The sequence below is a fragment of the Coptis chinensis genome, chromosome 5 (assembly GCF_015680905.1).
Source record: "Coptis chinensis isolate HL-2020 chromosome 5, ASM1568090v1, whole genome shotgun sequence".
NCBI classification, from domain to species: domain Eukaryota; kingdom Viridiplantae; phylum Streptophyta; class Magnoliopsida; order Ranunculales; family Ranunculaceae; genus Coptis; species Coptis chinensis.
The window spans coordinates 98398709-98411252 of record NC_141460.1 but is presented as its reverse complement, the minus strand read 5'-3'; the positions used below and the strand labels follow the sequence as shown (position 1 = coordinate 98411252).

At 37.5% G+C, this 12544-nt stretch overlaps 2 protein-coding genes across 3 annotated transcripts; both read left to right on the top strand.

The window, feature by feature from the left end:
- The first annotated feature begins 782 nt into the window (after positions 1–782).
- On the top strand, positions 783–5711 carry LOC147500813 (eukaryotic translation initiation factor 3 subunit F-like). Its single transcript, XM_086562400.1, has 6 exons — positions 783–1145; positions 2017–2096; positions 3393–3622; positions 4925–5046; positions 5129–5242; positions 5368–5711. The coding sequence occupies exons 1-6, from the start codon at positions 915–917 to the stop codon at positions 5455–5457; spliced, it is 867 nt and encodes a 288-aa protein (XP_086418526.1). The 5' UTR covers positions 783–914; the 3' UTR covers positions 5458–5711.
- Positions 5712–6834: 1123 nt separating this feature from the next.
- LOC147500812 (BTB/POZ domain-containing protein At5g48800-like) lies at positions 6835–10655 on the top strand. Of its 2 annotated transcripts, XM_086562396.1 has the most exons (4): positions 6835–7363; positions 7710–7776; positions 8363–9538; positions 9914–10655. In XM_086562396.1, the coding sequence occupies exons 1-4, from the start codon at positions 7281–7283 to the stop codon at positions 10430–10432; spliced, it is 1845 nt and encodes a 614-aa protein (XP_086418522.1). In that variant the 5' UTR covers positions 6835–7280; the 3' UTR covers positions 10433–10655. The 2 variants fall into 2 exon arrangements, with proteins under 2 accessions (XP_086418522.1, XP_086418521.1); XM_086562395.1 differs by lacking the exon at positions 6835–7363 and having other exon boundaries at positions 7394–7776.
- Positions 10656–12544: the final 1889 nt, after the last annotated feature.

The following is a 12544-nucleotide window of genomic DNA, read 5'->3' as shown; positions in this document are numbered from 1 at the left end:
TCTAATATGATAATCGAGTAAAATGGAGCGTTTTTTTTTGGGGGGGGGGCACGGGGAAAAAGATAGTTTGGTAGGTTTTTCAATGTTCGTTTCATCGTATCCCTCGCTCGCTCTCTCTCCCTCTCTCTCCTTCCTTCTCTCTCCCTCTCAACCAAACCCTAACTCTCTCTCTCTCTCTCTTCTCCACCCTCCGCTCACCCCTAACTTAGAGCAAGTCCAATGGGGGGCTATATGGGCTGCTAAAGGCAAATATAGCACCCCAACCACAAAAATGTCATTCCAATGGGGCTGCTAAAAGAGTCTTAAATTTAGAAGGAGTAAAAAAATCCAGCCAAAATTAAAACATTCGCTAGCCGCTGCTATAATAAGTTCGGGAGACGGATTTTATATAGTTCTCGGTCGTGTATTTATATTTCGACTCGGACCAATTTAAATTGTCTTTGTCTAATCTAAAAAATTTCAAAAAATAATGGACGGACGACAGAAACTATACCATCCGTATCATTTAGCACTTGAAAACAAACAACTTGATTGGATTGGGTTTTTTTTATTTTGGAGAGCCAAATTTGGCTCGACAAACTAAAAGGCCTATACACTTTTAGCAGCCCAATTTAGCAACTCTCCATTGGACTTGTTCTTAGAAGTTGTTTAGTTATTGATGTACGTCAAGACACGTGTGTATGCAAACCAAAGAAGCTATAGAACGGGCCCATTCTCTGAATTTAAGATTTCCTTGTCAATGGGCCGAATATGGGCCAGCCCAAAAATCCACAAAACATAAAAAAAAAACGTTAAAAACACCCACATATATTCAGTAACCGTAAAATAATCTTCTCATTCACCACCAAAACCTAAAACCCTTAATCTTTTTTCAGCTCTCATCAATTTTTTCAATCAATCGAAAGAGAGAGAATATGGCGGCGACCAATGAGCAAGCAGGTGCAGTTTTACAATTTTACCCATTGGCAACAAGTTTAACTGCGAAAATACACCCGGTTGTGATATTTAATATATGTGATTGCTACGTGAGACGAGCAGATCAAGCTGAGAGAGTTATTGGGACTCTTCTTGGTTCTGTTTTACCTGATGGTACTGTTGATATTAGGAATTCTTATGCTGTTCCTCATAATGAGTCTTCTGATCAGGTTTGGGCTTAATTTATATTTGGATTTGTATATTTGTTGATAATTAGTGTGAAAAGATTTCAACTTTGGTTGTAGAATGTGTTGGGCCTTTTGTCGACTTGGCATTGGGTGAAATTATAATTGGTTTGAAGAATTGGGATGTTTGTTATTATAGCTCATGGATAGTGTGATATATCAAATAGTTGGTATGAACATGTTCTCTATTTGAAGCATAATATATATAGGTATAAAAGAGATGATTAGGAATGTCACACAAATATTTGCGTTATGTTGTGCGGTAATGAAATAATATCTTTGTAATGGTGAAAGAAAATAAATCGTTTTTGAATCTGTTAGCTGTAAGATTGAGGATGGGGATGGGAGCTCTGGGAGCTAAGTGAAAATGTCAAAATAATAACATTTGTATAAAGTGTATTAGTGAAGCTGCTTGTGGGGAAGTAGGGGAAACGCTCCGAGTATCAAAATGATGTCTGTTGTAGAAGAAGCTTAGTGCATCTGTTTGTATTAGAAAAATGATTAGACCATCTTCTTACTACCTATAATCAAGTTGGTGGAAAAAAATCCTACGATTTCAGGGTTTTTATGTTCCACTTTTTTTTTTTTTTTGGCTCCACGTAGTTTAAACCTAATGGTAACATTGGAACATTGGTCAAATCCTTTTGCCTAGGATTAATTTAGTTGTGTTAGTTACCGCTTGTATGAGAAATTCTTTCCCATTTTTAATTTTTGTTGTTGTCCTGCTTATTATCTTTATCATCTGCTTTGACTGTGGATGTGCTAGTTAGTTTCTTATGTTAATGGATGATAGCAATATCAAAATGAGACACGTTATACCTCGTTCTGATATGTACATATTTTGAAAAAATCTCAGGTTGCATTGGATATCGATTACCATCATAACATGCTGGTTTCTCACCAAAAGGTCAATCCAAAAGAAGTTATTGTTGGATGGTGAGTACCTTTTATCATGTAGGTTTCCTCTTTTGGTTTAATATCTACTAGCTCACACTGTTCACCAAATAAAATTCGCGTGCTTTGGTTTAAACCTTTTGCTTACTATTTATGGCTGCTGTTTGTATTAGTGTTCTAGTTAGAAAGCATGTCCACTTTTTTCTTGGGAAACTCAGGAACCCTATTGAATGCTAGTTAATCACAACCAACAGCAATCGATCATAATGAGATGAATCACTGGTTTCATTGTCAAACTTACCTGTGCAAATAAACCCAAAATCAATAAAGTATACGTTGTGATCTATACGATTGTTTGTGGTTAAGTTGCATTCAAGTTGTCGAGTTTTCAGATCTAGGATCAAGATTGGTATGATCAATCAAATTGGAAAAAGTAGCCAAGTGGGAAAAGGAAAAAGAAATCCAACCTAGTAAGTAATAAACAGATTCTGCCTAACTTTAAAAGGTTACTATGAGAATTTCATAAACATATTCTAGATGTAAATTTAGAATTATGCATGATAGATTTCTAGCTATTATTATTCTTGTCAGATTTAGGTAAACATTGTTTTCGATCGATTAGGTGAACATTGAGAAGTCCAAAATCTGACAGTCCTACGACCTACCAAAATATTTTGGTTTATTTTCGTCAAAAAGAAGATTGTCAACTATGTAGAACAATAAGGCTGTTTGGTTCACGGAAACCAAAGTCATGGAAAGTGGAGAGATAATAGGAGAATTTCGTTCTGTAACGCCACATTTGTAGGGGAAGAGTGGTTTATCGGCATGTTTTTGAGGAAATCAACATCCTATTTCTCAAAAAAGAAGCTGCTTTCCTTAAAACACGTGAAAGACATGGTGACAGTTCTCTCTCTCACTCCTATAAATATGGCAATGAAATTCTAATCGCTCCTATAAACACGGCGATTTAGGTAGTTAACAACTACCCACTTTCCAGGAATCTAAATTCTGCGAACCAATCGTAGCCTAAAATTTAAATGCACTTTTAATTTGGTGTCGTTAAGATGGAGAGATCTCATTATACTTAATTAAGACAGATTTTGAATTAAGAAATGTTAGCTGACAATTTTGAAAATCTTGTTGAATTATTACGTTTAGGAGTCCAGTTTACTAAAATAAGTAAAAAAATATTGGACTCTATGTTACTTGTTCCAAACAGAGCCTCAAGGTTTCTAACCATTACGTGAAAGCCCCAAACAGTACCCTGGTTTTATTCATTGCTAATTCATTATTGTTAATTTATGAAGAAGAATCACTGTACCCTGTGGTTTTTAACAGGTATTCTACAGGCTTTGGTGTCACTGCCGGTAGTGCATTGATTCATGATTTTTATTCAAGAGAAGTTCAAAACCCTATTCATATGACTGTTGACACTGGATTTACAAATGGGGAAGCAAGCATCAAAGCTTTTGTGTCTGTCAATTTGTCTCTTGGAGATAGACCACTTGCTACACAGTTTCAGGAAGTTCCTCTTGATTTGCGGATGGTTGAAGCAGAGAGAGTTGGATGTATGTACATTTCCTCAAAACCCTTCTTTTTTCACATTCGTGGCATGCTATTTAAAAGTGTGTTTTTCTACATGGATTGTTTCTATTTTGTTGATTATATGGTAGCAAGTTTAAATAGGAAAAAGAGAGTGCTATTAAGTCGGACAAGACCTACTATAAGAAAATGAATGATAAACAAAAAACAACAAAATACGTTGCGGTAATTTTTTTTTTTTTTTTTCTAACATTATTTAGGGGTGGAACTCGGGCAGGTTGGGTCGGGTTGAGGTATAACCCGAGCCCAACCCGAGTTTCAAATGCTTCAACCCGAGCCCGGGACCAAGCCCTAGTCGGTGTTTAAATTTTCAGCCCAAGCCCTAGCCCAACCAATTCAGGTTGGGTCGGGTTATGTCGGGTTGGTCAAACTTCTCGGGGTTTTTTTTGGAATTAGGAGGTAAAAAACACCAAAATTAAAATCTTTTAATGAAATCAAAGAGATTTGATTGTTTGAAAGGATAAATAACCTTGTTGATTACATTATTCTCTCTAAAATAGAAATTCTAAACTTTATTTTTTACAAGAATAGAAAGATTGAAAGATATATGTACATATAGGCACACGGGCTCGGGTTTGTTGGTTTTTTTATATTTTAACCCAAGCCCAACCCAAAACCAAGTTGGGTTTTGATTTTACAAAATCAAGCCCGGACCATGGATCTAACATGTTAGCCCAAGACCAACAAAAGTCGGGTTTTAGTCCATCGGGCTTGGGCTAACCCGACGCAAGTTCCACCCCTAACATTATACAGGAAAGTTGAGGAAATGGAGCACTAGCGGACAGAAAGACGTGCTTCTGTCAGCGACGAATGAGTAGGGAACAGCATCGAGTCAGTTTCCTTTGGTTGTAGTTTTAAAGATACGGTTCACCTGGCATTAAAGTTTTTTTAGAATACTGTGTACATGGAACCAGTCAGGCGGTCATAACCTTCTGGCATTGTTCTGAATGTAAAACTTCTCATGGTGAAAACATATTATTATTGATCAAGGTTATGTAAAAAGTTGATCTAGTAAGGTCGCTACTTGCAAGCCAATATGAGAAACTCTGATTTCCAAGCAAAGTACACTAATTATGAATCTAAACTAGTATAATTGTGCTCTTGTTAGAGCAGAAAATTTAAATATAAATGTTTTGAGAATCCGTAGTTTGTCTTCCTAGATTCATTTCTCAACATAACTAGAGATGAAAGATGAAACCCATTTTATAGCTAATGGTGAGAGATCAAGAGATTACCTTCATCATTTCCTGTGGTTTTGATTGTGACAGTTAACATCTTGAAGACGACAATGGTAGACAAGCTCCCTAATGATTTGGAAGGAATGGAATCCTCAATGGAGAAGCTGCTTGCCTTGATTGATGATATTTACAAATATGTGGACGATGTTGTGGTGAGAGACTATTTTCCCTGCATTATACAATTGTTTTCTGCATCATCTGTCTGATTTTATTAATTCATTTTCTGAATTTCAGGAAGGGCGTGTAGCTGCAGACAATAAGATTGGGAGATTCATATCGGATACTGTTGCATCAGTTCCGAAAATACCTCCAGCAGCTTTTGATAAGCTCATAAATGACACCCTTCAGGTATTGGAAGCATATCATCTGTTATACTTGGTTGAAATCTCTTGTTTTTTTAGATTTCTCGTTGTCATTTTGGGCGTTTATCCTACTTGGTTCTTACTCATTTGTGTATTCTTTTTACTCTTTAGGACAATTTGTTGTTGCTGTATCTGTCAAGCCTTGCAAGAACACAGCTAAGTTTAGCTGAAAAGTTGAACACCGCTGCTCAGATTCTGTAATCTGTCTCTGACCACCTAAGTGATGCAAAGTTGGTAACGCCTTTGGAAATGAGTGGGATGTGCTGCGAGGATAGTTAACGGTATCAATGTTTCAATTTTAATTTGAAGGTTGTAAAATTTTGGTTAAATTCTGGATGGGATGGATATTGATCCCCACTATGTTGCATTTTGGTTCTCAGTTGCAAAACGAAAAGCGTCAAGTCTTGACTCTTGACTCTTGAGAACAAATTGGATGTGGTGAGAATTATTGTTAACTTGTTAGTGCACTTTTTCTCTTAATACTTATAATAGACTCTGTATCGAGGAAAGAAAGCATTTTGTTTAACTAATCGACGATAGAGTTACTGATCTACTCTCAGTTTTGTGGCTTGATGTTACCACACTTGTATGTGACTGATTCAAACTCACGAAGAGCCCCCTCCACGCACACAAAGAGACAGACAGACTTGAGGAAGTTCAGTTATCTAACTGGAACGTTGATACTTATTGAGCAATCCTGTCAGTTTTACAAATATTCGGCAAAAGCAATTCAACCCTCGGCATTTACTGGATCACATACCATTTGGAAACTCTGGTTGGAATTAAAGTAAACATCTAATTGTGAATTTGTGATTGTCTGGGATCATTTCAAAACAAAGATGCCCTTAATCACGTATAATTTGTTCTTTGGAACGATGCTGGAACTCTGGAACTGAGAGTATTCGAAAATCATCCACCTCAATGGACAAGGTTGGATTCTTTGTCACAAAAAACGAAAGTAAGTGTAGTAACCTTTGATAGAGAACATAATAAACTTGTAATTGAAGTTTCTCAACAAAGACAAATTTGAGAGCTTTTTACTTTTTTTAATGGGCTCCATTGCAAGGGGCATGCACTCCTGTTCTCATGCATGAGTATGACTTTGACACTCTGATGATCCATCACCAACTTTTGAGGATTTAGCCTAAAAAAAATCTTTTTGTCTCCATTTTCATGAAAGGAGAGATTGTGGTAGTGGAGAAGATATCATATCAAACTACATCACATGGTAATGTTAATTATTTGTGTAGGTCCATCTGGTCCCAATTCAAAGGTGGTGTGCAATCATATGAATTGTCCATTTGCAGTCGCTTGTTCAAGTATATCAGAAATCTCTCCTGTTTCGCCTCTTAAGCATTCTTATTGTCTTTCTTAGACTTTCTTTTGTCAGTGGAAAATTGTGTTCCATTTTTTAATAGAAATTCATATTGTTTTCCTGCTTATAAGTGTCTGTTTATACTGGAGGTTCATCTGGTAAGTTAGTACTTAGTAGTCCAACCTGATTTGTGGTCAGGTATTCACATTAGCAATCAGCCAATCACAACAAGTTGCAAGTTTACACGTCATTGAGATGCAATTTTACTCATCATTAGACACTAATCATGCCAATTTTAGTGTCTTATAAGGTCCACCAAAAAGCATAAACATCAATCAAGTATGTCAAAATATCTCAACTACAGTATCGGCAGCGAAAATATCGCGGAATTACCCGATATCAAATGGCATTTTGTTCTGTTGCATACCATTTCATATGTAATGAAAACTTGCGACTGCAGAAATGAGCTTTAGACTGAAAGAGAGTGAGGAATACATGAAAAAGGGCATGCATGACCCACCACCAACGACTTGGACCATTAAACTGTATTCTTCTTTTCATATTACATTTTGACAAAAATGTTTAATCAACACCAACACCAACACCATCAACTGATTCTCACTTCACTCTACTTTTCTTCTTTCTTCTTCACTTTTCTTCTTTTTTCTCATCACCATTGTTTTCCTTCTTGCATTATTCATCTTCTTAGATGGACCTTCACAACAAACAACAGCAGCAGCAGTTTCAGCTTTCCACGTCCAAAAGTACAAGACAGAGGTGTAACAGTGAATGGTTTGTTCTGTATCAACCCCATGCTTGTTTTATAACTTCTCTTTATTCACATTCATGTTTGTTATACACTTTGAAGTTTTATTTATGTGATCATGCATGTGTTGTTGTATATGCTCACATTTGTTAAAGTTTATGCTCTTTAGTACACTAGTATAGTACCACAATGAAGAAGAACAAAACATAATTTACTTGAGGGTCAAGTACTTTAGCGACTCTTAGTCATCTTTGTAGAATTGTGTATTGTTTCTGATTGTTATGGTATGTTCAATAGTTCTATCGTGATGATTTTATCTAATGTTGCATTAAAACTTTTGGATATTAAATTAGATGAACTCTTACGTTGTAGGATCTTCTCTGATGTTCCCAGTGATATTACAATAGAAGTGGATGGAAGGACATTTGCCTTGCATAAGGTATATTTCAAAGTTGGTTTCCCTTGATTTGATGGCCTTCTCTGATATCCATTTTGAAATTAAGTTAGCTTCCATTTTTGAGTCATTCCATATGCTGCTTGAAGTTACCTTGTTCAGATGAAGGTATAAACTCATGCTTAGTTTTTGTAGCGAATGAATGTCCTCTGGTCACATAAACTGAACGTTTACTCATGCTAGTAGGATATGATTCATCATATGGCCATTTGAGATTTCCACAAGAATGACCAAAACGACGTCCACTCCATGAGATGCTACTGGAATGTGGATCTGTATAGCACTTGCAAAAATACATTCTGTTCACAGTTATTTGCAGTATGTCACGATAGAATGAATTTTCTGATTTCCTTCTCTATATCTTTTGAACATCTGTGTATAGTGCTTTCTCTGAAATGTTCATTATGATTTGTTCTCTGATTTCTCTTGTTAGTTGCGGCTAAAGTTTTTGTATGGTGAATGTGGACTGGCTGTAGTGCATTGTATAACATGAAGAGTTATGGATGCACTGTCCTGGTTTATTTTTCCTTATTGTGAGGGATTTCTCACTAAGTTTGTTTGTGGAATGCAGTTCCCTCTTGTTTCTCGGAGTGGGCGAATTAGAAAGTTAGTAACGGAGCGTAGAGACTCCGGTACTTCTAGGGTAGAGCTTCTTAATTTACCTGGGGGTGCCGAGTCATTTGAGTTGGCTGCAAAGTTCTGCTATGGTGTTAACTTTGAGATCACGTCCTTGAATGTTGCTAATCTTTGCTGTGTTTCTGATTACCTTGAAATGACCGAGGAATATGCAAAGGACAACCTTGGCTCTCGTGCAGAGACATATCTGGATACTATTGTCTGTAAGAGCCTTGAAATGTGTGTGGATGTCTTGCAACAGTGTGAGAACCTACTCCCTCTTGCTGATGAGTTAAAGATAGTTAGCAGATGCACGGATGCAATAGCTTCGAAGGCATGTGCAGAGCAGATAGCCTCAAGCTTCTCACGATTGGAATATAGCAGCTCCGGAAGGTTGCAAATGAACAAGCAGGTCAAGTGTGAGGGAGACTGGTGGATTGAAGATCTCTCTGCACTAAGGATTGATTTGTATCAGGGAGTCCTAGCAGCCATGAAATGTCGAGGGGTTCGTCCTGAGAGTGTTGGTGCATCCCTTCAGAATTATGCCCAGAAGGTCTTAACGAAGAAAGCCAGCCTATGGAATGCATCTAACCAGCAAAAGGCTGATTTGGTTGTGAATCTGATTGAACAAGAGCAGAGACTTGTAGTTGAGACACTTGTCAGCTTGTTGCCTGTTGAGAAACTCGCAATTCCTATTAGTTTTCTTTTCGGCCTTCTACGAACTGCAGTGATGCTTGATTGCACGATCTCTTGCAGACTTGATCTTGAGAGGAGGATTGGCTCACAATTGGAAATTGCTACTCTAGATGATATTTTGATCCCATCATTCCGTCACAATGCTGAAACTTTGTTTGATGTTGACACCATTCACAGAATTCTAGTAAATTTCTCTCAGCAGGAAGACAGTGAAGACGATGTGGAAGATACTTCTGCCTATGAATCTGACAGCCCCTGTTCACCCTCACAAACTGCCTTACTCAAAGTTGCAAAGCTAGTGGACAGTTATCTTGCTGAAGTAGCTGCTGATGTAAACCTCAAACTTACCAAGTTCATGGTAATTGCGGAGACTTTGCCAGCACATACACGTACTACTCATGATGGTCTATACCGCGCTGTGGATATTTTTCTCAAAGTAGGCTTTTTCTTTTTTCCCATATTTCCAGTTTCTCACTTTAAAAGAAACAATTCGGAGATAGCTAATCAATTAATAACATGATAGGAGAGCGTTCTTGTTGAATGTTGATGAAGCAAGTGATTTGCTTCTATACACTTGACAAAGCTGTCCATTCTCTTATAAATAAATCAAGAGAATCAACTTTTTATTTTTTGTGATTTTTTTTACCAGGTGTTGAACTTGATTTCTTTCTGTAAGTGAACTTACCGATGAGATCAAGTGAACTTACATAGTTAGATAGTCTAATCTCAACACTGGACCTGTTTTAGTAGTAATTTGTAGTAACCAGCCACTGATTCTTATTTCTCACCCTGCTATTTCCTCGTATTTCAGGCCCATCAGGGATTGTCTGATCTTGAGAGAAAAAAGATAAGCAAATTGATTGATTTCCAAAAGCTGTCACAAGAAGCAGGTGCACATGCCGCACAAAATGAGCGCCTTCCTCTTCAATCTATTGTTCAAGTGCTCTATTTTGAACAAGTGAGGCTTCGGAATTCCTTAAGTTGCTCTTATATGGATACTGAACATAAACCAATGCACCAGTCTTGGCGTATCAGCAGTGGTGCACTTAGTGCAGCAATGTCTCCCCGAGACAATTATGCATCACTACGGCGAGAGAACAGAGAACTAAAACTTGAACTATCTCGACTGCGAATGAGACTCAATGATTTGGAAAAAGACCATGTTTGCATGAAAAAAGATATGCAAAAGTCTAGCTCCCGCAAGATTCTGAATTCCTTTTCTTGGAAAATCAGCAAATTCAGTTTTTTTACTCGTAGTACATCCAGGGGATCGAGTTCACCGTCAAGGTATTCACCAAAAACAGACTCTAATGTGGTTGGCAGGACGTGAATTTGCTCGTCTACTTGATAGTTTTCTGCCGTGCCCATGGCTGATGCCTTATGTTCCCCTTTGCATTATGAACTTAATCGATCATATGCATTAGCATGAGCTAGCCAAGCGAGTATTAGTATGCCACTTTGATGAATGAGTAATTTTTGAGGAACAAAATGGCAAGAGGATTGTCTCATGTATAGTCCTTTCACCTGATTGAATGTTCGAGTTGAAATGTTGAGTTGTTGGTCTTGTGTGCTATCACAAATTAAAGTATAATCACATTTGTGAGAAAGACCTCAACAGAATCTCATTCTGGCCTGCTCATGTTCATGTTTACAATAAATTATATAACCTTTTTTTCCCTTTTCTCTTCACTTTTTGCTGACGGATCAGTTAGGAACTTCAATATGTTTCAAGACAGTTAATTTTTTTTTTCAGCACACTTGTATATATCTTACCTTTCCGACATTTTGCAATTTTTTTTTTTTTTGCATTGCGGTAACCAGTGCCTTAGCTAGAAATTGCGATTCACTCATATATATGATGTAACGTCCAAGTATCAAACATTCTACACCTAGTGAAGAGTGTATTTCAATTATATCTTATACACGAAGAAGAAAAAGAAGAAAGGTATACATCTATGCTATAATAATCACATTAACAAATGCTTGAGACAAAATAGACAGATCAAAATTCCTTGTGTTGATTCTGTTAAAGAAGCAAAATAACGCTTGTTATAAGCTGCATTCCCTGGACAAGTACACTCATTTTCAGAAGTCTCAATACTAATGGTGATTCATCCCTCATCGTCGGAAAAGGAGTTGCAGCATTCCCTCATTTAACAGAAGTGATCATGCCATATGCTCAAAAAAGATTGGAGACCGTCTGCCAATGCGAGGATATCATCAAGGTGGAAGAATGAATGAGTTCATAGATATCATTGGATCCTCAACTTAAATAGTTCATCTGTTAAAACGGGAGGTTCATAATAACATTTTGAATGTTCCTTCTTATCTTCTTTTGGAAGTAAAAAGGTAACCTTAAGTCCATGAGATCTCCGGCGATCTTTATCTTCAGGGTTGCGTAGGCATGATTTGAGCTTCAGCAATAACAAATCTTGTTTTGGAGGTTGGCGAACTACAACAGCTCCTTTTTCATTGCAAACATCATGAGATTTATCCCTTGATCGTTCTTTAGACTCTTTACTGCGCTTACCTGGAGATTGTCGCTTGCGATGTTGACTACGGTCCTGGAGTAGGCGAGTCTTCTTAATGCTCTCAACTCTAGATGGTTGTTTGAAGTTCATACAAGAAACCTGCAGTAGAGACATATCGATAGAAGGTTTATTGAGAGATTGTTTTTTGGAACGTTGATCACTGTGTTTGGGTCTTGCCTCAGCGCTACACCTAACCGGGAATGATTGTTTGACACGTCCATGTTCTCGGGGCTTTGGGGCTGCATCATCCAACGATTCAAAACTTTGTTCGAGGTCAGGTGGTAAATCAATGCAGTTTTCAACTCGAGATTGTTGCTTGTGACCACGTAGCAATGAAGAAGGTTGACGCCGGCCTGCAGCGTTATGCATCAAGCGATGTAAAAGTATGATTAGGTAGAATGAAGAAGACAGTTCCAAGCTTTAAAACGGAATCAGGTCTAACAACAATCCATGGAAACTTGAACACATCCGGGCGAGTAACACAGTGTCTTGGATTCTTCTTCATGACTTCAGCTGCAGTTATTGGTTCTGTATGAACCTCCACAAGACCACCTGGGTGCACCAACTTGAGCACTCCATTCTCCTGCTTTGAAGATACCATTATCACTGTTGTTTCCACAAATGAAGATGGAATAAAAAGAGGAGGAGATTGCAATGTTGCCTCTTTCCGATACTTATACAGATGCTCAAGTGAGCACTTTAGGACAAAAATGGCGATCATTCTAAAGAAAACATCTTTGGATAACCTTGTTCTATGATGTCAATGTGAATGAATATTCAATTTTTACTAAAAAAACAGATGGTTTTGGAGGTCATCTAAATGGTGCATTTGTCTGAAGTGATGTTTTTGTCTGATAGAATAATATCCACCGTGTTGGTTCATTGGTTGGCTTGGTTATTGTCCTCATATT